General features: G+C 47.6%; 1 protein-coding gene across 1 annotated transcript in view; it reads left to right on the top strand.

Moving 5' to 3' along the window:
• LOC136624613 (Fc receptor-like protein 5) overlaps window positions 1-26,164 on the top strand; it is a 55,045-nt gene extending 28,881 nt beyond the window's left edge. The window contains exons 6-7 of the mRNA XM_066598570.1: window positions 7,254-7,388; window positions 26,022-26,164. Coding sequence (XP_066454667.1) covers window positions 7,254-7,387 — 134 coding nt within the window. The 3' untranslated portion in view covers window position 7,388; window positions 26,022-26,164. The remainder of the gene's footprint in view (window positions 1-7,253; window positions 7,389-26,021) is intronic.
• Window positions 26,165-26,507: the final 343 nt, after the last annotated feature.

The following is a 26,507-nucleotide window of genomic DNA, read 5'->3' as shown; positions in this document are numbered from 1 at the left end:
AAATATGTTCTATCTTCTGTGCGGGCACAACACACGGGTGTAAGCGCATTGCGGCTGAGTGATAATGCAGCGTGCTTGCTTGGTCAAATTATGATTATGCCCATGTGAATATGGCCCTAAAGAGATATTGTGTGGTGAGTTTCCAACACTAATTTTATGCATTGTGTGTGGAAAGAATGGGTCTACCGCACCGCTGCTTGTGATCTAGATGCAAGAGCTGTGGTCGTTTTTTGAAGGCTTAAGTAACAGTATGCATTTCTACCTTGCTTGGTTGGTAACGATCGGTTAGGGACCAACCAAGTGTTCTCATGCCATCCGGCTACTGGGAGTGTTTTTCACATTTTAATTTTCCGGAGCTCACTGGTGTGTATGAAGTGTTGGTCAGATCTTTCAATTCAAACACATTAAGGGAAATGGCTTTATATGGCATAGTTTTTACAGCTATGGGGCTATGTGTACATGTCCAACAGTTTTTACGTTTCTCTGATTTATCAATAGCCCTAACAATAATCTCATGATGCTTAACAAACATATTGTCCCAATCTTCATTTAGCACATGGTAGAGTTCCCCTATACTGAGGATTGTCAATGACAGTAGAAACAGCCTTCCAAGCTAAAACCTTTTTGCAATGGCTGACATATATCCAGGTGTCCTTCCTTCCAATTTGACTGAAGTGGTAGTTGTCAACTGGATCTGGTGTGGATCATCAAATCTCACTTCCAAAATTTTTCTCACATGTTTTGAGGAGAACCCAACCTCCTGAAAGCAAATTATGCAATCTCTCTTTTGAGTCTGAATCTGGAATTGAGGAAAATACATGTTTATGAGTGGCAGTTAATTTTTGATGTAGAGCACTCACATACCACTACTCTGTGGGTGATAAGGAGTGTGAAACATTTGAGAATTTCCTTTTCCTTGTAGGATCTTCTGAAATATCTGGTGAGGAAGTACTTTGTCATTTTTTTCTGGGTTGTGTTGGACACGGGGCATGCATCCCTGTACAAACCTGGTTGCATTGTTGAACCCTAGGGGAAATCCAATCAGAAGACACCATACCACACATTATCTGCTTTGTCTGATGAGTTGGTCCCTGGTTCAAATGTTGCATCATAAAGCAGAGAATTCAGGGGAAGCATAGGTGTTTACCTCTCCTACAGATTCCCTTCGCATCTGGCTCAGCACTCTTTTTGTGTCACTCCTCTTTTTATCCCTTTGAGGGCTGTTCCTAAAATTAGACAACAGAGAAATATCCACCTCGTTCAGTTGTAACCAAGTTAATGGCTGTTACCTCATTCAGGAAGAATCAGGCTGCTGCGTCTGCTCTCTGCTTCCCTAGGGCCTCATGAGTCATTTCCTTAGTATAAGCCTGGACCTTGATGGTGGCTACTTGTTTGGGAAGAGCTAAAGCCTTGTACAACAAAGACACTGCTTCTCCATTCTGGATTGGTTTACCCGATGATCCAACAAAATGTCTACTGCATCACAAAGGTGCGAAATTAAACAGGATTCCAAAAGCATACCTTGACTGGGTGTAGACCTTTAATGGTCTTACCTACAGTCAGCTTACAAGCTTCAGCAAGTGCCATCATCTCAGTCTCCTCAGCAGACTTCCCCGGAGGGAGTGGTTTCTGTACAGTTACCTTGTTGTCGGTTACCACTGCATAGCCTGTTTTTGTTTGTCCATTTTCATGGTATCTTTAACCATTAGGAAAAAAACTCAATCTGCATTAGCAGTGGGGGTTTCAACCAGATTTTCATGAATAAAGCTGTATTAAGAACTGTACATCTTTTCATTGTAATATGTGAGGGTGCTATTTTGGCAATCATATAAGAGTTGCAGAGAGCTGGAGGATTGGGGTACCCATTCTCTGCAATATCCCACCAATTCCAGGAAAGTGGAACAGCCTGCACTGCCTGGATTCTGTCAGTAGTAATGTGCCTAGTGCAATGGTCTAGCAACGCAACTGTGAGTTGACAAAGCTGAAGTTTGGACTTGGATGCCGTGCAGCCATTTTTAGCAAGAAAGTGCAAGAGATTTATAGTCTCTTCCAAACACTGTTCAATAGTGTCCCTCGGGCAGACAGATTAAGGCTGGGTTCACACAGGGCGGATTTGCAACGGAAATTCCGTGCGGAATTTCGCCATGGCAAATCCACATGCGGCCGCTAATCCCGGGATTAGCCAGCCAAGTGGACGAGATTTCTCAGAAATCTCGTCCACACGGGACGGCAAATCCGCTGCGGCTAATCCGGCAGAGACCACCGCTGCCGCGCGGCTTAGCCGGCCGTAGCCGCGGATTTGCCGAACGCAGCATGTCTATTTTTTTTTTCCGCTGCGGCCGCGCTCTTCTCTATGGGAGTGCTGGCCGCAGCGGAAGTCCTCCCGGCGGAAATGTCGCGGTTTTTCGCTGTGGCCAAACTGTGACATTTACGTCGGGAATCTGCCGTGTGTGAACCCAGCCTAAGAGACAGCATAGACGTTGCAGTAAACAGTAATAGTCTTTACTTGGCAACAGAAATAGCAGTACTGTCTTTTAAACTTGACAGTTGCTTTCAGAGCTTGCAAAATTGCAAAATTTGGGAAGATAGTCTCTGGTTCTTGTGAAACAGTTTCCACCTCACAGCCCTTGTGGCGCGGTTTTGGCGCAGGTCCAGGGACACACTAGATGGCTCCAGGGACACACTAGATGGCTCCAGGGACACACTAGATGGCTCACACAGGTATGCACTCACAGTCTCTATGGTGTAAAGGCTTCTACTCTCAACAATACATCAGTGACTGCAGTCTGCAGCTCACTCTGCCCGACCTCCAACCTCTCCTAACTACAGACAATACCAAGCCATTAGGGCTCCCACCCACTGGCGTTTTTTTCTCCACTGCGCTGCGAGAGTAAGTGAAAACTCTCGCAGAGCAGTGCGAGAAAATCACTGCGATATCGCTGCGACAGTCTTTTCAATGGGGCCAGTGGCAGCAGCGCTAGCCCCATTGAAAAGATATGGAGAATGCCGCGGACTTCTGCCACAGCTGCGACAGCTGTCACAGCTGTGGCAGAAGTCAGCGGCATGCTATCCCATTGCTTTCAATGGGATCGGCACTGCTGCCGATCCCATTGAAAGCAGTGGTTTCTGACAAGCCCTGCAGAATGATTATCGGAGAAGGGCTTGAAATATAAGCCCTTCCCCGATAATCATAAAAAAGTGGTTAAAAAAATAATAAAAATGTTACTCACCTTTCCTGCTGTCAGCCGCGTCCTCCGGCTGGCTACCCAGCACTGCTACTGAGCTCTTTCAGCAGACGGGGATTTAAAAATCCCTGCCTCCTGAAAGGGCTGTGCGGATTGGCTGAGGGCTCAGCCAATAGCAGCTACTGCTTAGCTATTGGCTGAGCGCTCAGCAAATGGCAGATAGCTCTTAGCTATTTCAAGCCCTTCTCTGATAATCATTCTGCAGGGCTTGTCAGAAACCACTGCTTTCAATGGGATCGGCAGCAGTGCCGATCCCATTGAAAGCAATGGGATAGCATGCCGCTGAATTCTGCCACAGCTGTCACAGCTGTGACAGAGAGTTCCTTTATCCCCGCGGTCCCCGCGGGGATGAAGGAAACTCCTGCCACAGCAGTGACAGCTGTCACAGCTGTGGCAGAAGTCCGCGGCATTCTTCATATCTTTTCAATGGGGCTAGCGCTGCTGCCGCTGGCCCCATTGAATAGACTGGCGATGTCGCAGCGATATCCCAGCGATTTTGGGATATCTGCCTGCGTTTTTCTCGCACTGCGATGCGAGACTTTAACTTTAGAATCGCATCGGAGCGGAGAAAAAAACGCCAGTGGGTGGGAGCCCTTACACAGAGCTCTCGTACTTGCTAGTGCACATCACCACAGCAGCAACAACTTCCCATGCCGCGCCCTTCCATTTGTACCACCCTAAGGCCTCATGTCCACGGGGAAAATCCGATGCGGATTTGTAACGCGAATTTGCTGCGGATGCACTGTAATTGTCTTTTATTTTTCATGCGGCAGATCAATTGAGCTATGTGCTCTATGAGCTCCCGCATGCGTGATCATTACTAAAATGGAGCATGTCCATTTTTTTTCATGCTCCAGAAATTTTTTAATTACCATCTGCGGGTATTTATCTACCCTTGGGTGGTCAATGCATTCCTATGGGGCGCGGATCCGCGTGCGGGAAAAGCGCTGCGGATTTTAATTCTTATTTTCCCAGTGGACATGAGGCCTAAGGGGCAAGACATGCCCTATTATTTGTCCTTCAGATACACAAGACCTGCTCAGCATGGGGACCTGTTATTGAAACCTTACAGTGGACACCAGAATGGGATCGAGACCATACAGACAATGTCCACGGGGGCCAAAATACTGTTCATTACATCAATTAGATTAGACAGTTGTATGAGACACATTTGCAGTTATGAAATAAACATGAGCAGCTACAGCATTTACCCGACTACACCAAACTAATGTGTTCATCTCCGTGACATCCCTGCACTCTGTGCCTATGATTATAGGTTTGTGCTTGCTTTTTTTTTTACACATGGGCCTTTTCTATTAGTCTTATAAATACATATGATAAATAAGTAGACAACTAAGTTTACACTGCTTCTACACTTTAATACTTTCATGTACGGATGGACCAAGACCTTGGGGAATGTGTGTATCATCATGGGGATCTTACCACTATTTAAAATGTTTTTATGTTTGGTTTTATCAATAAAGATGATTTACTTATATTTACTGTGTAGATAGGGTGCCTGCACACGAACGGAATTTCCAGCGCGTTATTTTAGGCACATAATCCGCCCCAGACCGCAGCCAATATACTCCTATGAGGATCCGCAGTTGTCCCCAGACGGACGGATTTGTATCGCGTTTTTTCACGCGCTTGAAAAAATCTGCGACCTGTTCTAATTTGGGTCGGATTCTGCGCGTGAAGCCTCCAATACAAGTGAATGGGTGCGTTTTTTCACGCAGTACATCCGCAGTGCAGCTGCGGATGGAGTCACTGGTTGCTATGACTACAGGAAGTAGGCATGGTAGGAGACGTCCCAACACACAGCAGAGCTTCACAGGCAAATTTGTAGAGGGAGATTGGTAGTATTTCTTGCCAATGCAGGATGTAAGAATGCAAAATCTGTAGTAATGAATTCCTCTTGTGAATTTTTTTGCAGTGACTGAAAAAAGTTACATGGATCAACCATGCCCACAAAGACATCAATAATTTAACGGTGCTCGCACAAGCAAGAGGGACAAAACGAAGTCTGGGTGTTGGTTTTTAAGCTGTTTTCCAAGGAATGGGCAGTTCTCTAGGGGTTGGGTTTACAATAAGGGGCAGCTGCTGGTTTTTCTGCGCGTTTTTTTTCGCAATACATCCGCGTATATCCGCGCGTGATTTTTCACGCATCCCCACCTATCCGCAAGCACATTTAGGTACCATAAGCGCGTGAAAATCCGCTAGCGGAATCCGGAACGCTCGTGTGCAGGCGGCCTTAAGGTGGCCAGATTTTCCCATGGTCAATGCGCAACAAGTGGTGTGGTCAGTGGGCGGGGCTTATCAGGACTTATGATTTCATCTCCATCATTATAAAAAGGACAGGGCTGTTTCAAAAAAGACAGGGAGAAAATTCCGCAGCGAATACACAGCTGATTTCCAGTCAAAATCTGCACAAATGGTACAGATTTTCATTGCTTTTTTGGAGGGGAAATGCTGCATAATTTGCCGCAGAAATTTCCACTGCAGACATTCCGCAGCATTTCCCCCACATGTAAACATACCGTAAGTCAGCCTGAGGTATGCTGCCATGTGCAGGGTAGCCTCAGTAAAAATAGTGTCCCCTATATTGGCACCAGTAGTAATAGTGTCCCCTATACTAGCCCCAGTAGTAATAGTGACCCTACAGTGGCCTAAGTAGTAATAGTGACATCCACAGTGGCCTCAGTAGTTATAATGTCCCCTATATTGGCCCCAGTAGTAATAGTGAACCCCACAGTGGTCTTAATAGTAATAGTGCCATCCACAGTGGCCTCAGTAGTAAAAGTGTCCCCTATATTGGCCCCAGAAGTAGTAGTGACCCCCACAGTGGCTTAAGTAGTAATATTGACCTCCACAGTGGCCTCAGTAGTAATAGTGTCCCCTATATTGGTCTCAGTAACAATACTATCACTACTAGGGCTGATATACGGGGGCACTATTAATAATTTCACTGCAGACATCCCGCAGCATTTCCCCCAGATGTAAACATACCATAAGTCAGCTTGAGGTATGCTGCCATGTGCAGAGTTGCCTCAGTAGAAATAGTCTCCCCTATATTGGCACCAGTAGTAATAGTGTCCCCTATACTAGCCCCAGTAGTAATAGTGATCCCACAGTGGCCTAAGTAGTAATAGTGACCCCAAAGTGGCCTAAGTTGTAATAGTGACATCCACAGTGGCCTCAGTAGTAATAGTGTCCCCTGTATTGGCCCCAGTAGTTGTCGTGAACCTCACAGTCGCCTAAGTAGTAATAGTGCCATCCACAGTGGTCTCAGTAGTGATAGTATTCCCTATATTGGCCTCAGTAGTAATAGTGACCCCCACAGTGGCCTAAGTAGTAATATTGATCCCCACCGTGGCCTCAGTAGTAATACTGTCCCCTATATTGGCCTCAGTAATAATACTATTACTACTGGGACTTATATAGGGGACAGTATTAATAATAGTGTCCCCTATATCAGCCCTAGTAGTAATAATAACCCACACAGTAGCCCCAGTAGTGATAACTATCCTCTGAGACCCATATTCTTACCTGCTCATCTTCAAAATGCTGCTGCTCCATTGTTTTCGCTGCTGTGGGTGAAAGTGTGTGTGCCCAGACTCCTCCGCCCTTCTTCTGCAGAATCAATGAGGAGAGATCAGGGTAGGAGGATCCTGGGTGCACACACTGCTGTCAGTTTGTGCATCCATAGAAGTGCCACTGAGTGATTACCAGTAATCACTTTTATGGTGAACAGATGTCCCAAAAGTGGGACAGACATTTTGAAAGTGGGACAAAAGCCTGTCCCGCTTGGGGACCTGGGGACAACAGGACACAGGGTCCAAAATCGGGACATCTGGCCACCTGAGTATATTGCTTTTTTGGTTATTGCCAAATGTAAGGTTGATCGCATGCAAATTGCATCACATGTGCAGTAAGTTTGATAGCATGTACTATAGATCCCATGTACAGAACAAAAGCCTTGATGGTTTTTGCTTTTCTCTTTTGCAGTGAGAAAAACTAATTGCTCAAATTGTCTGCTGAATTCCATAATAGGGGGTGTTGTGGCACTGATTGTGACGACTTCTCCGCTTCTCATTGCCACAATTTATATTGAACGCAACACAAGACAGAAAAAAACATGAGGTAAGACTGATAAATGTCCCATTATTATAAGATTTAGAATACATTTTTTAGAAATGAGAAGGGGCCAAATCGGAACTGCACCGTCCACAAATCACAACACACACTGGTCAAAAAGCATAGAAGAATGTGGTGTTCAAGCTGATGTAGCCGGGAATGGTCCAGAAATAGTAAAGTGTAGAGATGAGCGAGCACACTCGTCCGAGCTTGATGCTCGCTCGAGCATTAGGGTACTCGAGATGCTCATTACTCGAGACTAACACCACGCGGTACTCGAGCCAATTGCATTTCCTTCCCCGCATGTTTAGCGCCATTTTCTAGCCAATAGACATGTGGGGAAGGCATTACCACTTCCTGCTGTGACGTGCCAGCCCTATCCCATCCCACAGTAGTGAGTTGCTGGGCGATCAGGTGACCGCCGAGTACTTAAACTGGTCCCGCCCGTGGCTCGCCTCAGACTCATGCTGGCAGAGGTTAGGGAAAGTGTTGCTGCTGATATAGGGAAAGTGTTAGAGTAGGATCCAGTCTTAAAGAACCCCAATGGTCCTTCTTAGGGCTACTCACTCTTCATAGTGTGCATTACTGTTCTCGCTGGCTGGGCGCAGTAATGCACCAATTTTTTTTTTTCATCTCGGACTGTGCAGGACATTTCAGCTATAGCGTTCTCAGTCTGCAGTGTATTATACAGAGTATAGGGAAAGTGCTGCTGCTGATATAGGGAAAGTGTTAGAGTAGGATACTGTCTTCAAGAACCCCAACAGCCCTTCTTAGGGCTACATCTGACCGTGTGCATTATAGTTGTGGCTTGCTGGGAGTAGTAGTGCATCAATTTTTGTATTACGCATCTAGGGCCTAGGACAGTTCCCAGCCTATCAGTACTAGCGTTCTCAGGGTGCACTTAACCAGCTCTCACCGTGAAACTGCTCTCTAACATCTCCTAGCCTACTGCAAACGACGTCAGTTATACCGTTCTCTGTCTGCAGTGCATTAGACAGAGGTCTCACCGTTAAACAGTACTGTAATATTTCCTGGGCCACTGCAAAGTATTTCAGCTCTGCCGTTGTGCAGAGCATCTCACAATACCCTTTCCTTGGTTGGGTTGAGATAGCCGCAGTTACCAGCACTATCCACTGGCTTTAGAGTCTTCTCCCACTCCACACAGCCTCTATTATCTGCAAGTCTCTGCGAGCGGTAAATTACCCCTAGGTATCAGCGCAAGACAGCGGGTTAATTTTTTCAAGTTACAACATAGAGTCTCCGCTATCTACAAGTCTCTGTGTGGTGAATTAAGCCACAGTTGTCAGTGCTGTACAGTGGGGTAATTTATTTGGGCCCTGCTCTATTCTTAATCCACCATGATGAGGAGTAGGGGTAAGGGTCGAGGACGTGGCCGCGGACGTCCAAGTGAGGGTGTGGGCACAGGACGAGTTCCTGGTCGTGGTGAATCACAGGAGAGAGGCAAGTTTCTCGGGTCCCCAGCTTCATATCACAATTTACAGGTCCGCGTGGTAGACCTTTATTACAAACAGAGCAGTGTGAGCAGGTCCTGTCGTGGATGGCAGAAAATGCATCCAGCTATGTATCGACCACCCAGTCTTCTACGCAGTCCACTACTCCCGGCCTAGGGACTACAACTCTGAATCCTCTGGCTGCTGCTCCTCCTTCCTCCCAGCCTCCTCACTCCATGAAAATAACATATTCTGATGAGCAAGCAGACTCCCAGGAACTGTTCTCTGGTCCCTGCCATGAGTGGAAAAAATTGGTTCCTCTCTCACCTGAGGAGTTTGTTGTGACCGATGCCCAACCTTTGGAAAGTTCCCAAAGTCCGGGTGATGAGGCTGGGGACTTCCAGCAACTGTCTCAAGAGCTTTTTTTGGGTAACGTTGATGATGAGACACAGTTGTCTGTCAGTGAGGTAGTAGTAACTGCGGTAAGTCTGGGGGAGGAGCGCACAGAGGATTCGGAGGAAGAGCAGCTGGACAATGAGGTGACTGACCCCACCTGGTTTGCTAAGCCTACTGAGGACAGGGCTTCAGAGGGCGAGGCAAGTGCAGCAGCAGGACAGGTTGGAAGAGGCAGTGGAGTGGCCAGGGGGAGAGGCAGGGCCAGAACAAAGAATCCCCCAACTGTTTCCCAAAGCACCTCCTCGCGACAAGCCTCCGTGCAGAGTGCTAGGTGTTCAAAGGTGGGGATGTTTTTCAGTGAGAGCACAGACGACTGACGAACAGTGCTGTGCAACCTGTGTCGCACCAAGATCAGCCGGGGAGCCACCACTACCAGCCTCACCACCACCAGCATGCACAGGCATATGATGGCCAAGCACCCCACAAGGTGGGACAAAGGCCATTCACCGCCTCCGGGTCACACCACTGCCTCTTCTCCTGTGCCCCAACCTGCCACACAGATCCAATCCCCCTCCCAGGACACAGGCACGAGCGCCTCACAGCCAGCACCCATACCCTCACCTCCCTTGTCCTCCACTCCATCCAGCAATGTCTCTCAGCGCACCGTTCAGCTGTCGCTAACACAAGCGTTGAAGCGAAAGCGCAAATACGCCGCCACCCACCCGCATGCACAAGCTTTAAAAGTGCACATTGCCAAATTAATCAGCCTGGAGATGCTGCCGTAAAGGCTTGTGGAAACGGAGGCTTTCAAAAACATGATGGCGGCGGTGGTCCCGAGCTACTTGGTTCCCAGTCGCCACTATTTTTCTGGGTGTGCCATCCTAGCCCTACACCAGCACGTCTCCCGCAACATAAATCGTGCCCTCACCAATGCGGTTATTGGGAAGGTCCACTTAACCACGGATATATGGACAAGTACTGGCGGGCAGGGCCACTATATCTCCCTGACGGCACATTGAGTGAATTTGGTGGAGGCTGGGACCGAGTCAGAGCCTGGGACCGCTCACGTCCTACCCACACCCAGAATAGCGGGTCCTACCTCGGTGCTGGTATCTGCGGCGTTTTATGTCACCTCCTCCAAACCCTTCCCCTCCTCCTCCTCAGCCACCTCTACCTCTCAATTAAGAAGTGTGAGCACGTCACCAGCAGTCAGTAGCGCGCAGCACGGCAGCACAGCGGTGGGCAAGCAACGGCAAGCCGTGCTGAAACTAAATCAGCTTAGGTGACAAGAGGCACGCGGCCCCCGAGCTGTTGCAGGGTCTGGCAGAGCAGACCGCCCTTTGGCTTTCGCCACTGAGCCTCCAACCGGGCATGGTCGTTTGTGACAATGGCCGTAACCTGGTGGCGGCTCTGCAGCTCGGCAGCCTCACACACGTGCCATGCCTGGCCCACGTCTTCAATCTGGTGGTTCAGCGGTTTCTGAAAAACTACCCGCACTTGTCTGACCTGCTCGGCTAAGTGCGCCGCGTCTGCGCACATTTCCGCAAGTCCACCACGGACGCTGCCACCCTGCGCACCCTGCAACATCGGTTTCATCTGCCAGTGCACCGACTGCTGTGCGACGTGCCCACACGGTGGAACTCAACGCTCCACATGTTGGCCAGGCTCTATGAGCAGCGTAGAGCTACACAGTGAAAGGGGTAAGAGAGTGATGCAATACCACAGGGCCCTGGTGGAAAAAGTGATGCTAAAGTTCCCATCTGACAGCGCTAGTGGCAGAAGAAGCAGTTACAAGAGCCAAGTAGCAGGGGAGGCTCGGGGATCAGCCAGCATGTCCAGCGCAGACAGGGGAACACTCTCCGAGGCCTTTGCCAGCTTTATTGCTCCCCAGCAAGACTGTGTCACCACTCCCCAGTCAAGGCTGAGTCAGAGGGAGCACTGTAAAAAGCTGGTGAGGGAGTACATAGCCGATCATACCACCATAGTCCGTGATGCCTCTGCTCCATACAACTATTGGGTGTCAAAGCTGGATACGTGGCACAAACTTGCTCTGTATGCCCTGGAGGTTTTGGCCTGCCCTGCCGCTCGCGTCTTGTCAGAGAGGGTGTTTAGTGCAGCTTGGGGAATCATCACGGATAAGCGTACCCGCCTGTCAACTGCCAGTGACGACATGCTTACACTCATAAAGATGAACAAAGGCTGGATTTCCCCAGACTGGGTGGACTACCCCCTACCTTAACTTGCTCCGAACCATAATAATAACCATAATAATAATAATAATAATAAAGACACAACATACCTTGCTGGCATTAATTTTGTGGGAAGGCCACAGCTTTATTAACTTTTATAAACCAAACATTATTAACTTTTATTCCTATATCTTCCCATGCCTAAAACGTTCTTGTAAACATGTTAAAGTCCAAGAATAGTAACCAGGCGTGAGAAGGCCCCTGAACGGCCTGTAAACGCCTTCCTTCCCCAGCTGGCATGGAAAGTTCAACTACCGCCACGAAGGATGCAGCGTAACTTTACGCTGCACTCCGCCCCCCACATGCCAGCGACAGAGCTGCCTCCACCCCTTCCTGAAGTCCTGAAAGGTATGTGTCCATTCCGATATCACTGAGGTGCACCCCGTCGCACCTCATCATCCCCGGCTCCCTCCTCTCCAACTCCCAGTGCCTCACTGCTACCCCACCTAACGATCTAACAAATTTCAACATTTTAAAATTAATGCTTCTCATCACCCTCTCAATCGCTTCCGCGTCCCTCGCTTCTTTCCAAAATCTTCTCGCAACGATATCTGACCAAACTAGTATAACATTTAAAAAAAACTTTTTAAAACGAACTATATCCTCCTTTATTAATGCCATTAGCTCTGCTACCTTCATTCTTCCTAAATCATTCCCTCCGGTATGAATAACTAAAATCACCTTCTCCGGAGACCATCTGCTGATACACAGGATTTCGTGGAGCAGCCTGGCCCATTGTAAACCCCTAACCCCATGCCATCGCACTTGTGCTTCTTGTAATCCAAGGTTCGCACCCACGGGCCTTGCCCGCGCTCTTTTCTCGGCCCAATATATATAGGAATGGCCGACCAACCAAACCGTCCAGCCTGATTCTGTAAAGGAAAACAAAAGAAAGCACCAAACACACCAAACCATTTGTCACTGAAAGTGCCTGAAACTAAAATATAACCTTTATTAATATTAATGATAAAAAACCAATACTGCTAAGGCAGGATGGTTCCGACCTAAACGGACACAAAATGACAGACAACCATACAAAACAACCACAAAATTAATTGCCTATGGGATTAGCGCAATTTGCTTAAGTAATTCGAATGACTCAAATACAGAATTTTAATATATTATTTAAATTGATAATGATAAGAGGGGCTACCAGATAAGGTGGTGACCGTAGCGGGCCGTTATCAGGTATACAAGGGACCAGAAAGTGGTAGCGCCTACTGAGATAACTCCATGTTGTTATGCATTAATAAGAACATGCCTATTGATGGAAAGACACTGTTCCAAAACAACTAGAGAGCGTCACTCATAAAACCCTAAGTGGTGGATAATGACAATTAGATCATCCACACTAGACAAATATTATACTAGTACACTCGTTTATGGGAGCACTGTACTGAGTCCGTAACCTTATTTGTTACTAGACTTATTCACTTCCCCATAGGGTCATCGATCTGACAAGACCCAGTTCTTAAATTAGGTCAAAGTCTGTATCATCGGAAACAGGCTAGAAGGCTGGACTTGTAATGACAATTAAGTCAGGAGAAGTCCAAGCTACTTATAATATATGTCAATTCGCAAAATTGCGAATTTGATGAACATATAAATAGTTAGCTGAAATCCAATGTGGACCAGGGCGAACAAGATCGTCCGTAATCGTCTAATCGTCAACGCGTTTCCGCAGCGCAAGACAGATTATTTGGCGCGCTGCTTCATCAGGACGAAAATAAGACTGAATGATGCCCAAAAATTGTGCGATGCCAATCAACTGCACACAATTTTTGTTGCAATGGGTTCGAATAGCAAACAGCAGTTGCACAAAAATTGCGCGTAAGAACTGGTTTTTTAATGCGCCAATGTAAGAAGGCTGGTAGATTAATTGCACATTATATAAAAGCAAATAGAATGGTTTTTAGTGTAGTGTAATTAATAACACTGCTTTACACTAAACAGACGACTGTGGAGGCTGATTTACACAAACAGATTGATTTGCGATTATAATGCAATCAAAATTGTCAGTTTGAAATAATGCCTCACAGGGGCTGGTAGTGTAGTTTAGATAGCGGTCACCATCTAGGACCGTATTGTACTTTAGCCAGGTTAGAAAATTTATCATCACAATTTCTAATTGACCTCCCTGGCTCTTTTGTCAGTCTGGGACAATAAACGCCAAGTATCAGGTGTTCAGACTGTTTAATCACTAGCACCTATGTTTGTTGAATAGTGTTCAGTTAATGGACCTATCTAACATAAGGATTGCTATGTCAGCTGTCTGTTCATTATAAAACAGCATGGTCAATTGCACTATTTGCAAACCAATCGGGTTGCCTTTACAGTCGACTGTCTAGTGTAAGGCAACAAGATTGATTGCATTATAATCGCAAATCAATCTGTTTGTGTAAATCAGCCTCCACAGTCGTCTGTTTAGTGTAAAGCAGTGTTATTAATTACACTACACTAAAAACCATTCTATTTGCTTTTACATAATGTGCAATTAATCTACCAGCCTTCTTACATTGGCGCATTAAAAAACCAGTTCTTACGCGCAATTTTTGTGCAACTGCTGTTTGCTATTCGAACCCATTGCAACAAAAATTGTGTGCAGTTGATTGGCATCGCACAATTTTTGGGCATCATTCAGTCTTATTTTCGTCCTGATGAAGCAGCGCGCCAAATAATCTGTCTTGCGCTGCGGAAACGCGTTGACGATTAGACGATTACGGACGATCTTGTTCGCCCTGGTCCACATTGGATTTCAGCTAACTATTTATATGTTCATCAAATTCGCAATTTTGCGAATTGACATATATTATAAGTAGCTTGGACTTCTCCTGACTTAATTGTCATTACAAGTCCAGCCTTCTAGCCTGTTTCCGATGATACAGACTTTGACCTAATTTAAGAACTGGGTCTTGTCAGATCGATGACCCTATGGGGAAGTGAATAAGTCTAGCAACAAATAAGGTTACGGACTCAGTACAGTGCTCCCATAAGCGAGTGTACTAGTATAATATTTGTCTAGTGTGGATGATCTAATTGTCATTATCCACCACTTAGGGTTTTATGAGTGACGCTCTCTAGTTGTTTTGGAACAGTGTCTTTCCATCAATAGGCATGTTCTTATTAATGCATAACAACATGGAGTTATCTCAGTAGGCGCTACCACTTTCTGGTCCCTTGTATACCTGATAACGGCCCGCTACGGTCACCACCTTATCTGGTAGCCCCTCTTATCATTATCAATTTAAATAATATATTAAAATTCTGTATTTGAGTCATTCTAATTACTTAAGCAAATTGCGCTAATCCCATAGGCAATTAATTTTGTGGTTGTTTTGTATGGTTGTCTGTCATTTTGTGTCCGTTTAGGTCGGAACCATCCTGCCTTAGCAGTATTGGTTTTTTATCATTAATATTAATAAAGGTTATATTTTAGTTTCAGGCACTTTCAGTGACAAATAGTTTAAATTGCTCGAAGAGCCTTCGTTGTCACAGTGATTTCAAACACACCAAACCAAAATTATTTACTCAGGAGTTATTACAGCACCCTCAGATCCGGTCGAACATAAGACCTGTAGGCCTCCGACCTCCACCGACCCACCCTCTTCACCTCTTCCCCTTTTAGGCCGCAAGCAAAAGCTGACGTCGCTGCGCCAATTCTAAAAGAATGCGTGCCGAAATCGCTTGGCTTGAAACCTAGCTTAGCCAGGCATGCGCGCATGACTGCCCCGAACTGAAATTTCGTTAACGGAGAGCCTGACGCATGCGCTAACAGAGGACCCGATCCTCTGTGCGTTTTTATAAAGTCTCTAAGTAGGGCTACTGGGCACCATCCGGATCCTATAGCTGCTATACGCAGCCACTCGCCTGCGCCATAGACGTCAGTTTTGGACTTTCTGATGCAGAGTTTCACGTCCTGTTCGCCGAAGAGGACGTCCGCAAAAAGCAGCCCACCCTGTCTCGTCCTGCTGGGGGATACTAGCTCCCCCAGCCGCAGCGCCGCGAAAAAAGCCAACGAAAAAGCTGCCCAAAACAACGCCACCTCCTGGTCGTTACTGCAGACCAAGCCCAACGCTTCCAGCATTGCTCCCAATAATTCAAAGGTTATAGGCCGCCTGCCGTCTCTAGACGACTTCTCTTTCTTCCAGCCCTTGACTATCTGCCCAAAGATGAAATCTTTGGTTACATCGCGTGCGCCATGAAGTTTGAGCAAAAAGGCTATAGCCGTCAGATGCTTCCGTGCCGCGTCCGCCGACGCGCCCTGTTTTCGCAGGTCCGTTAACATATCTAGCGTCACTACTCTGGCCTGCTCTCCATCGGGCAATTGGCCCCCTGCTGCCGCTATCCATGTTCTCCAAATATTATTATACCGCTTCCATGTTGATTCCGCCACTGAGTTGCGAATCAGCTTTAGGAGCTCTCTTCTAGTATCTCCCACAAGGAAGCCGGGCAACATATCCCCTCGACGTCCGCCGTCGGGTGCAGCTCCCTGAAGCTCTACATCTGGAAACGAGAAAGAGCGTCAGCAGTTCTATTAAGGATACCTGGCATGTGTCTTGCCTTCAATTTCACGTTAAACTGCAAACATCTTAAAACCAAATGGCGAAGCACCGCCAAGACCAATAAAGATGAAGAAGACTGCTTGTTCACAGCTCTGACCACCGTCTGATTATCAGACCAAAAATAGATGTTTTTGTTTTCCAATCTCGCTCCCCATATCTCGATGGCCACCATCAAGGGGAAAATTTCCAGTAGCGCAATGTTCTTCACCCACCATCTGGACACCCACTCCGCCAGCCATGGAGCGTTACACCAACTGTTCTCCAGTATGACTCCAAAACCACAAACACCCGACGCATCTGCAAAAAGGGACAACTTCTCGTTCGTTACTTCCGCCGATTGGCAAATCACCTGACCGTTAAAAGTCTGGAGAAAAATCTGCCATACGTGTAGGTCCGCTCGGATTCCTTTCGTCACTCTGACGAAATGATGTTTTTCTCTAACCCCCGTCGTTGCCAGCGATAGACGCCTAGCGAACGGGCGGCCCATGGGAATGACCCGACAAGCGAAGTTCAGCAAACCCGTCAACACTTGAAACTGGTGCAGTGTGGCTTTACGCGAACTGCCAACCATTTCTACCGCTTGCCGCAACCTCGCCACTTTATCCTCCGGCAGCCGAAAAACCATTTCGCTAGAGTCTATCTCTATGCCCAAGAAGGTGAGGCACGACAAAGGACCGACCGTTTTTTCCCGCGACAGCGGAACGCCCGCCTTCTCCATCAGGGCCTGAAATGACGAGAGTAGAAAACCGCATACCTCTGACCCCGACGGTCTGACAAACAGAAAATCGTCTAGATAGTGAAGTGCCGATGAGATGCCCGTCTCGAATCTCAACATCCATTCCAAAAAGGAACTAAAGACCTCGAAATAGTAGCACGAGATGGAGCAGCCCATGGGCAGGCACATATCCACGAAATACAACCCGTCGACCCGGCAACCCAAAAGATGGAAACAATCGGGGTGCAACGGGAGCAGCCGAAAGGCTGATTCAATATCCGCCTTCGCCAGCAGAGCTCCGGGACCCGCCTGCCGTACCAGGTCTATCGCCCTGTCAAACGACGTATATGACACCGCAGTCTGTTCTTTAGATATCCCGTCGTTGACCGAATCACCGGTTGGGAAAGACAGGTGATGGATAAGCCGGAACTTGCCAGCTTCCCTCTTCGGGACCAAACCCAATGGAGAAACCCACAAATTCTCGAACGGCGGCTCCCTGAAAGGACCCGCCATGCGACCAAGATCCATTCTTTTAGCAGTTTATCCATCACCACACTCTTGTTGTCGCGCGCCGATTTTAAGTTGCGGCTAAGCGTAAGGGCCGAACCCGGGAGGTGAGGAATGACGAAACCAGAAGTAAAACCCGCTTTAAGCAGATTTGCCTCCTGCTTCCTGTGGTACCTGGCGAACCAGCAATCCAGGTACCGGACGCTCACTGGGGTTGTTCCCAGCCATGGGCACGGCTGGGACCGTCGTTGTCTTTTGACGTCTAAAGCAGCGTACCGCTGCATGCGCTCCTCCGCAGAAAGAACACTCATGCCGAAATTTGCATGAGGCAAGGAATCGGCAGTGGCCTTCATTGAAAGCCCAACAGGAACCCGAGGGCTTGTGCACCACAGGTGCCTGCTGTCCCGTGCTGGCTCCTGTGGTGGTTCCTGGAAAAAATGTCTTGGGAGGTTTCTGCGCCAGAATTAACTAGATCCAGGCGTCAGTTGCCTTCGTAGCCCAACTGACATTCTTTACTCTGGAAATACGTTGACGAAAATCCTCGTCGTAACGCCACCAAGCCGAACCTCCGTGCAGCTTGTAGGCGCTGTGTATGGTATTAATGTATACCAGCAGCTCCGGACCTTTCTGCGGATGCTGCTGGCAAACAACGTGGGCTAGGGTCAGAATAGCTTGCAACCAATTGCTGAACGTTTTTGCGATTTTGGGTTTTTTGTCGCTGCCCCGTTCCGAAAAACGTTCCTTATCAACCGCGACATGCTCAACAGACAGTAGTGACCAAATATCGACATAACAACCGTTCCTTATCTTTTCCAACACTTCCTCCGCGAGGCCCACACCCAGCGGGGCCACGCCACAAAATAGCGAATCCGCAAACCTCAAACCATCTTTACCAAGCTCTTCGCTTGTCCCGCTCGCCTCCACAGGCGCAGACCCGGGTGCGTGAGCCAACAAACCAACCTCGGGCGAGCCTCGGCTCCCCGGATGAGCATAGGACACTGGAAGTCCTTTTTTATCAAACTGCTTAACCAGCGCCTTTAGCGCTACCATGAAATCATTACCACCGGGCGATGCAGTGCCCCAGACTTTACCACATGCTGACTCACCCGCTCTGTCGTCCTCCGGCCTTGCCAAGGGATAAACAGGGGCGGGTGGTCTTGCTGTATGAACCATCGGACTCTGAGCCGTGTGTCGTACCAGAGCCCTGTTGTGGGCGACACTACGGTTTCCTGGGCTCCGTGCGTCTGAAGCCCCGCAGGCTGCAATCGCCTCACGTTGCCTGCCACTACGGCTGGCTCGCCTAATATCTGCGGAAGAAGCTGGGGACACATGAAAAGTGGACGCGAAGCCCAAGCCTCTAACACTTGGCTGCTACGCCCGCTGCTGTGCATCCCCGCTTCTGCACGCTTGCATTGGCCCGCGCGAGGGATTCTACTGCAGCTTGCGCATTCGTCGCCTGAAGATGGCGCCGAAGAGCTGGATTGTGTCTCCCTTCCCGCCCTTCTCCCACCTACTGCGCTGTGTCCCGATACCCCTCGCTCCCCCCTGGCGTATGCTCCCAACTCTGCCTCTTTCTCCCTAGGATCCGTGCGAGGTACAGTAAAGCGATAGGCGTTTTCCTTCGCACGGCCCCCCCCCCCCAAAACCCTCTATTTGCTTTTCCAGCTGCGTGGGCCATGTGCCGCCTACTGGCAGCCGCCGTTGCCTGGGACGCTGCGTCCCGCTGCGCTATGGGAGAAAGCCCGCGAGTGGCCTACTCCATGCTGCTGCTGCTGCTCCCCGCACTACTCTCTCTCCCCCCCCTCCACCCCCCCACTACTGACCGCTGGCCGCGCGCTCTCAACGGCTCCTCCGGTGGCCGTTTTGCTCCTCTGCCTCCTCCTCCGCACCTCCTCCGGTTCCGGGCTGTAAGGGGACTCACTCCCGTAGCCCTCGCTGCTCCTGCGGCAAAGTAAAACCTCTGCGCCGGGACTACATCCCGCTCGCAGATCCCTCTGCCCTCTGCCCTCCGCTTGTTCCGCGCGAGGGCGGCATCGGCTGTCCCGCTACTGCCCGTCGGATAGCCACGGGGAACCCCCCTCCAATGCTGGACTTACCACCACCGATCGCCGCCTGCATCCTCCCGGTAAGTCCAACCTCGGTCGATTGCGGCGCTTCGGCGCCGCTACCACGTGCGCCCCCGCTGTGCCTCTGTCCCTTGCGCTGCGACCGCGCCAAAAGGTTCCCGCCACTTCTCCTGCCTCCGGGACTCCCACCTCTTCCCCTTTTCTTCGCGGCTGGACTCGGGCTCAGCCAGGCAGGGGGAAGCCTTCTTCTAACGGGTCTTCCGCGGGACTCCAGGGCGGCTGCCGGCTCCGGAGGGTTTCTCTCGGCCCCGGCTTCACCTGACGATGGAGCGCTGACTTCGGTGGCTATTTGCAGCAGCCATTGCGGTCCTTGGCTGGCCACCGCTTCCTTTATCTGTAGTATCAGCTGTTCCATGCCGACTTCTGTCTTGGGACTGCACCGGCTTCTGTCTTCGGACTGCATCAGCTTCTGTCTTGGGACTTGCACCGACTTCTGTCTTGGGACTGCACCGGCTTCTGTCTTGGGACTGCACCGGCTTCTGTCTTGGGACATGCACCGGCTTCTGTCTTGGGACATGCACCGGCTTCTGTCTTGGGACTTGCACCGGCTTCTGTCTTGGGACTTGCACTGGCTTCTGTCTTGGGACCGCAGTGTCTTCACTCCTCCGTTTGCAGGGTCTTGGGTTTTGTATCCTAAGGCTTGCAGGTTAAAATCCTGGATTTTGCAGAGCCTGGGTCCGTCCGTCTTCTCCCTTCTTCTTCTCCTCGTGGACTGCCGACTCCTCCCCTTCCTCTCTCTGCTTCCTCTACTCGAAAAACCCCTCCCCCGGTCTCTTCTTCAATTAACCCTTGTTATACCCTCTCGCCCCCCAGTCACTAGCCCCTTCCCTATGCGGTCTGTTGCTTCCTAGATCTCTCTTCTCCACCGGCAGAAAGCAGCGGAACCTAATGATTCTTTTGGCTGCAACAGGAGAAAAAAGCATTCTCTATCACCAGAAAAAAAGGGAGAATTAGCTTTGTCAATCACTCTCGGATATTATTACTCCTCCTCCTCCTCGTAAAACAGCATGTCATCAAGCTGAACTGCCAATTTTTCTGAGAACTGACTATGTGGACCCTTGACCGAAAAATATAATAAAATATAGCTTTTATTAAAGAAATAACTAAAAGGAAGAACATGCACACATAAATCTAGATCCAGGAAAACCCATGGAACCGATAAAAATATATTGATACCACTGTCCATAAACAGTAATAGACCGGTCAGTCTGAGTATCGTTATGACTCAGCCATTTAGTGTATTCGGTCTCTTTGCAGAATCTGACAGGATTATCAGAATCTATTGTATACACGTCAACCTAATCAGGAGATGAAAAAGTGACATAAGTCCGACAGTTGGATGTTACAGAACGTGACCCAGACTCCAGTGATCAGGTTCGGTGATGTATACGTCGTTCACATCGAGAAAATAAGCTATGCCGGACCACTAAAAATTGTAAGCGTAACCCAACGCGTTTCTCCCACAACGTGGGTTCATCAGGGGTTTCAATACGCAAAAAATGGTACTTTACTGGTTTAATGACTCCCAGTCAGAAATCGGATAGTGGTACAAAAATAAAAAATTGATGAAGCCTCAAAATGTCCAGCACTGTCAAATAAATGACACACTGGATATAGAGAGATCAATCAGAGTAGAACTGTCATTTCCACTGGTGATGATTATATTACTAGATAGATTATTGTCGCCATATAAGATAAATGAACTGACAGGACTACGAGAACCCTACTACTACAATGGTAGAAATAAGAGTAGGGTACAGGTAAGAAAAATTTCTACCCTTTAAGAATGTTGCTGTCAGTCCACCACCAGGGCTGACATGCCGCCGTTTTGTTTATTTGTTTGATTTCAGTTTTTGCTTATTAAGGCTCTGACTTAGTGACCACCTTATTGAGGGACTAATATAGGTCTTTGAATCCTCTTTCCACTCTATTGAGGGACTATTATAGGTCTTAGGAATTTTCCTTGTAGGTCTAGAGCGAAAATTTATCAGATGGCTATCCAAAAGGCGGCTAGTCTGGGCTGCTGTGAATATGCCATTTGATTATCCAGGGACCCGATTGCAAAAATTTTGCCCTCGGGATACCCTTTGACTTAACGGCTAAAATTATTCTATCTTTCTGTACTCGGGACTATTATCCCTGAGAAATTATAATTTTCTCTCGCTTAAAGGGTAGAAATTTTTCTTACCTGTACCCTACTCTTATTTCTACCATTGTAGTAGTAGGGTTCTCGTAGTCCTGTCAGTTCATTTATCTTATATGGCGACAATAATCTATCTAGTAATATAATCATCACCAGTGGAAATGACAGTTCTACTCTGATTGATCCCTCTATATCCAGTGTGTCATTTATTTGACAGTGCTGGACATTTTGAGGCTTCATCAATTTTTTATTTTTGTACCACTATCCGATTTCTGACTGGGAGTCATTAAACCAGTAAAGTACCATTTTTTGCGTATTGAAACCCCTGATGAACCCACGTTGTGGGAGAAACGCGTTGGGTTACGCTTACAATTTTTAGTGGTCCGGCATAGCTTATTTTCTCGATGTGAACGACGTATACATCACCGAACCTGATCACTGGCGTCTGGGTCACGTTCTGTAACATCCAACTGTCGGACTTATGTCACTTTTTCATCTCCTGATTAGGTTGACGTGTATACAATAGATTCTGATAATCCTGTCAGATTCTGCAAAGAGACTGAATACACTAAATGGCTGAGTCATAACGATACTCAGACTGACCGGTCTATTACTGTTTATGGACAGTGGTATCAATATATTTTTATCGGTTCCATGGGTTTTCCTGGATCTAGATTTATGTGTGTATGTTCTTCCTTTTAGTTATTTCTTTAATAAAAGCTATATTTTATTATATTTTTTGGTCAAGGGTCCACATAGTCAGTTCTTTCCAAACTAGTTGGACTTCACTGCCTCTGTTAAATTGCTAATTTTTCTGAGGCCCAAAAGGCTCTGTTTACACAACTGTCCAAGCATCCTTCTGGATTCATACCAGCTCTTTTTAACATTGCTTGACATCCTTTAACTGCATTTTTAACTTTTCTCCCTCAATCAGCTGCTTAGCAGTCTTCCAGACAATGCCCTGTTCGGCACCATTACTTATCAAGTTCCACTGCTTCATTCAATCTAAATTTGACTGATCTGCCTCCCCTCTACTGGTTCACCGAGACCAGTCCTTCCTGTTCCCCATCTCTTGCTTCCCCTGCTCTAACCTGGCAGCGAAACACTACCACACCACCTTCAGACAAGCCCTGGATGAAGCAGCACAACCCGTGACCAGAGCAGTCAACCGCAGACCACAGCAACCTTGGCTCACGTCCCAAACACGCTTCATCTGGCAGTGCTCTAGGAGCGCCGAACAGCTGCGAAGAAAATCAAAGCTGCCCACAGACTTCCTCCAATTCAAATTCATGCCTAAAACTTATAACCTAGCAATTCACCACATCAAACAAGTTTATTTCAACTCCCTTGTCTCCTCACTATCCCACAAACCCAAACGACTCTTTGACACCTTTCACTCCCTCTTCAGCCCCAAACAATACGCCCCCATGATGGATCTCAGTACTGGAGAACTAGCTACCTATTTCAAAGAAAAAAACAAACAATATCTGAAAAGAAATCTCCAAAAACTGCACGGTTAGCCCCGATCCCAGTCTCCAGCACTGCATCCAGCACCTACTCACTTTCTATGTTAGAGCCAACAACAGAGGAAGAAGTCTCCAGGCTGCTTTCCGCTGCTCTCCCCACCACCTGCGCTATCGACCCTCTCCCCTCTCACTTTCTCCGCTTCCTTTCCCCAGCTGTTATTACCCACCTCACCACCATTTGCAACCTCCCCCAAATCTCTGGTACCTTCCCCTCCTCATTCAAACACTCCATAATATCCCCTCTGCTAAAAAAAACAACCCTTGACCCAACCAACGAGAATTACTGACCCGTCTCAAACCTCCCCTTCATCACCAAAATAATAGAATGCCTGGTCTACTCCCACCTCACACGCTTTCCCTCTGACAACTCTCTTCTCAACCCCCTCCAGTCTGGTTTCTGCCCTCTACACTCAACTGAAACCGCCCTTACAAAAGTATCCAATGACTTGAAGACAACAAAGTCGAGAGGTGACTACTCCTTACTAATCCTCCTTGACCTCTCTGCTGCATTTGACACTGTCAACAATGACCTACTTCTCACTATGCTCTGCTCTGTCAGCCTAAAGTCCCAATATTCGGTGTCCAGCAGCACCCCTTAATCGTCCCAACACAGGCAGAGGTGTCAATTCATGCAGAGTCACAACAAGGGAACATGGACCTCCAATTCCACAACATCAGTCCAGGAATGCAAACAAAAGTGGCAGCATCAAGGGTGTATAGTAGGATGGAAGAATGTTTATTGCTCCATGTTAAAAATGACAACGTTATGACCAACGGTCTTTGTCAAGCCTCAACAAGCAGATTAAGGCCTCCTTCCCACGAACGGATTTACGCCGCGTAAATCCGCGGCAAAAATCCGCTGCGTTGCCCCATGCTATTAGGTTCTATTGAACCTAATAGCACAATGCTCACGATGCGTAATTCCACCGCGGAATTACGCACCGTGAAATCTCCCGTCCTCACCCGCAGCATGCTCTATTTGCTGCGGGTGTACGCGCTGACGGCTTCCATTGCAGTCAATGGAAGCCGTCCGTTCACGCTATCTCCCGCTGTAACGAGCGGAAGATAGCGTGAAAAAGCGCTTCCCCGCCTACCGCCGCCGCGTCATATGACGTGGCCGGCGTGTCACGTGACGCGACGGCGGTGGGCGGGGAAGCGTCTTCACGCTATCTTCCGCTGGTAAGTATGGGGTCTCTGGGGGGCGCCGTGACGGGCTTCACTGCGTAATATTATGCTGCGGAGCCCGTCACGCTCGTGTGAAGCCGGCCTAAATGTTCACAATTAAAAACCCCACCCCCGGATATAAACAAGATACCAAACACCTGTAAGAAATGAAATTAATTAGTGCATCACACTATCTGAATCCATACCTCCATGTCTCACTCTCCGTGGTCAGCGTGTCCAGAAAGAAGAACGCAGGTGCGAGATCGTGATACTCCTGCGAGAGTAGAGGCATGCCTGTCATCAGCAAGATTGCATGTTAGCCTCCCTTGCCAATCAGTGCCACACGCAAGATGGCCGCCGCATACCTTATAGCACATGCGCGAGAGCAGATTATTCCTGCAAGCGTATAGCAAAGCCTATTTTATCAGCGCATGTGCAGAAGCAACAACTGTCATTCGACATTGTGTCTAGATTCCCTAATGAGCAGCCAGCCACAGATAAACAACGTCTATTCTGAACAAACTTCAGGGTGAACAACATGCTGTGGACATATACAATCACGTGGGAATACACGAACGCCCATGGATTGATATAACTACATTATCATGGGTTGATAGTCCATCAATCCATGGGCATTTATGTATTCTCCACGGGGATTACTATTTCTTTATTCCACAACTTTAGCTGATAAGAGCAATTAGGTCTGACATATAGATTAATCTGCCAGAAGTTACATAATTCTCCTCTCCAGGTCCCATTAAAATTCCTTATGAGTACAGACTGTAAATAGTATCTGTGGAAGATCCCTTTCCTATTTACCTTATGAGACAATATGGCACTACACACCCATGAAGCACACCAGTTCACTATTTACATACAGGATTTCCTACCCAAAAACATACTGTCTGTCAGATTCTCTAAAACTGGAGGTCGTATCATGACAGAAGTAACCTTTCTTTGCAGCAATCACGGAATGTTAATGCATTCAGGGGAGGGACAGATGAAATTTCATAAGAAAATAAGTTTTCTTACCTCTTTTATGGAGCTCCTTAATTTGTCCAATCCAGAATGCTGAAACGCTTCCATCTAGTGTAGCTACTTTTAGAAGAAATCCCATTCCAGCCACACATTGGGCGCCAAATTTGTTAGTGTAATTATTTGCTAATTGGTATGCAATCGCTGAAGAGAGATGAAACCTCTTACCGGAGGCCTCCGGATTTGTCCCCCATGCGAACACACTCCACAGACCTTCCCTGGCTTCTGTGCATGCACTCGACAGCAAAATGGTGGACGCATGTACAGAAGCCAGGAGAGCCCAGGAAATTTAAAATCTCCTTGCTCCTAGCTACCAAAGAAAGCTGAGGGTCTGGAGCAGTGACTGGGCCCCCTGCTGAGCAGTCTCCGGTCATGTGACTGCTCTTATCCAACATTATATAAAATGTTAGCATTGTACTTTATTCAGATCACTTCCTATAATGCCTATGTAACTTACAAAATGTCCCAGGAAATGTTCACTTTCCTGCAGTTCCAGAAGCAGCTTCTTAAGCACCTTCTGTTTGAGACCACCACACGTCAGTAAGCTTATGAGTCTGAGGCGGTGCAAAGGCTCACAGGTTGCCACATTTTACACCCCATCCCTGCCACTGAGGTCAAGGAATAACCCCCCAAAAACTGTTGGGTTTGCAGAGTGAGATAAGCTATTATATTTTCTGTCCTCCATCTTGTCTTGTAACCTGCTCTTCTCTATTTCTCTGTCTTTTCTTAGCACATATTCAGATATAATGATTGTTTTTATCACAGGAATGCAAGACTGCTTTCCAAGGCCATTTACTGAGATCTTAAGAGAAACAGCTTCAATCAACCTAAGAAAAGTCCTGCCTCTAAGTAGACTTCACTGCACTTGTTGAGTTTTTAATAACCAATGATAATAAATGAATTATAAATTAGGCATATTTAGAAGCGAGACGTCTTGTAACCTTGTTTCAAATGTCTTTGTATAAATACTTCTGCTGATTAATAAATTAGATGATTCCTATCATATTCAATTCTGTGTGTGATTTGTGAGCTTCCTCAAGCTCGAGCATTGCATCTTAAGTTAGTCACCTGAAAACATACCACCTAGTGAATATTTGCGCTTAACAACTTTGCCTCCCAATATGAGGCATGACTGGAATATTACTCAAGATCCCTAGCAAATAATTCAGGGATTTTCTTTTTTCCAGGAAGGACAGACAGAGTGTTCTATAAACAAAAGGTAAGAAATAGAGATGAGCGAGTATACTCGCT

The sequence above is a fragment of the Eleutherodactylus coqui genome, chromosome 4 (assembly GCF_035609145.1).
Source record: "Eleutherodactylus coqui strain aEleCoq1 chromosome 4, aEleCoq1.hap1, whole genome shotgun sequence".
NCBI classification, from domain to species: domain Eukaryota; kingdom Metazoa; phylum Chordata; class Amphibia; order Anura; family Eleutherodactylidae; genus Eleutherodactylus; species Eleutherodactylus coqui.
Note: the sequence above shows the minus strand (reverse complement) of the source record. Positions and strands in the feature narration are given on the sequence as shown.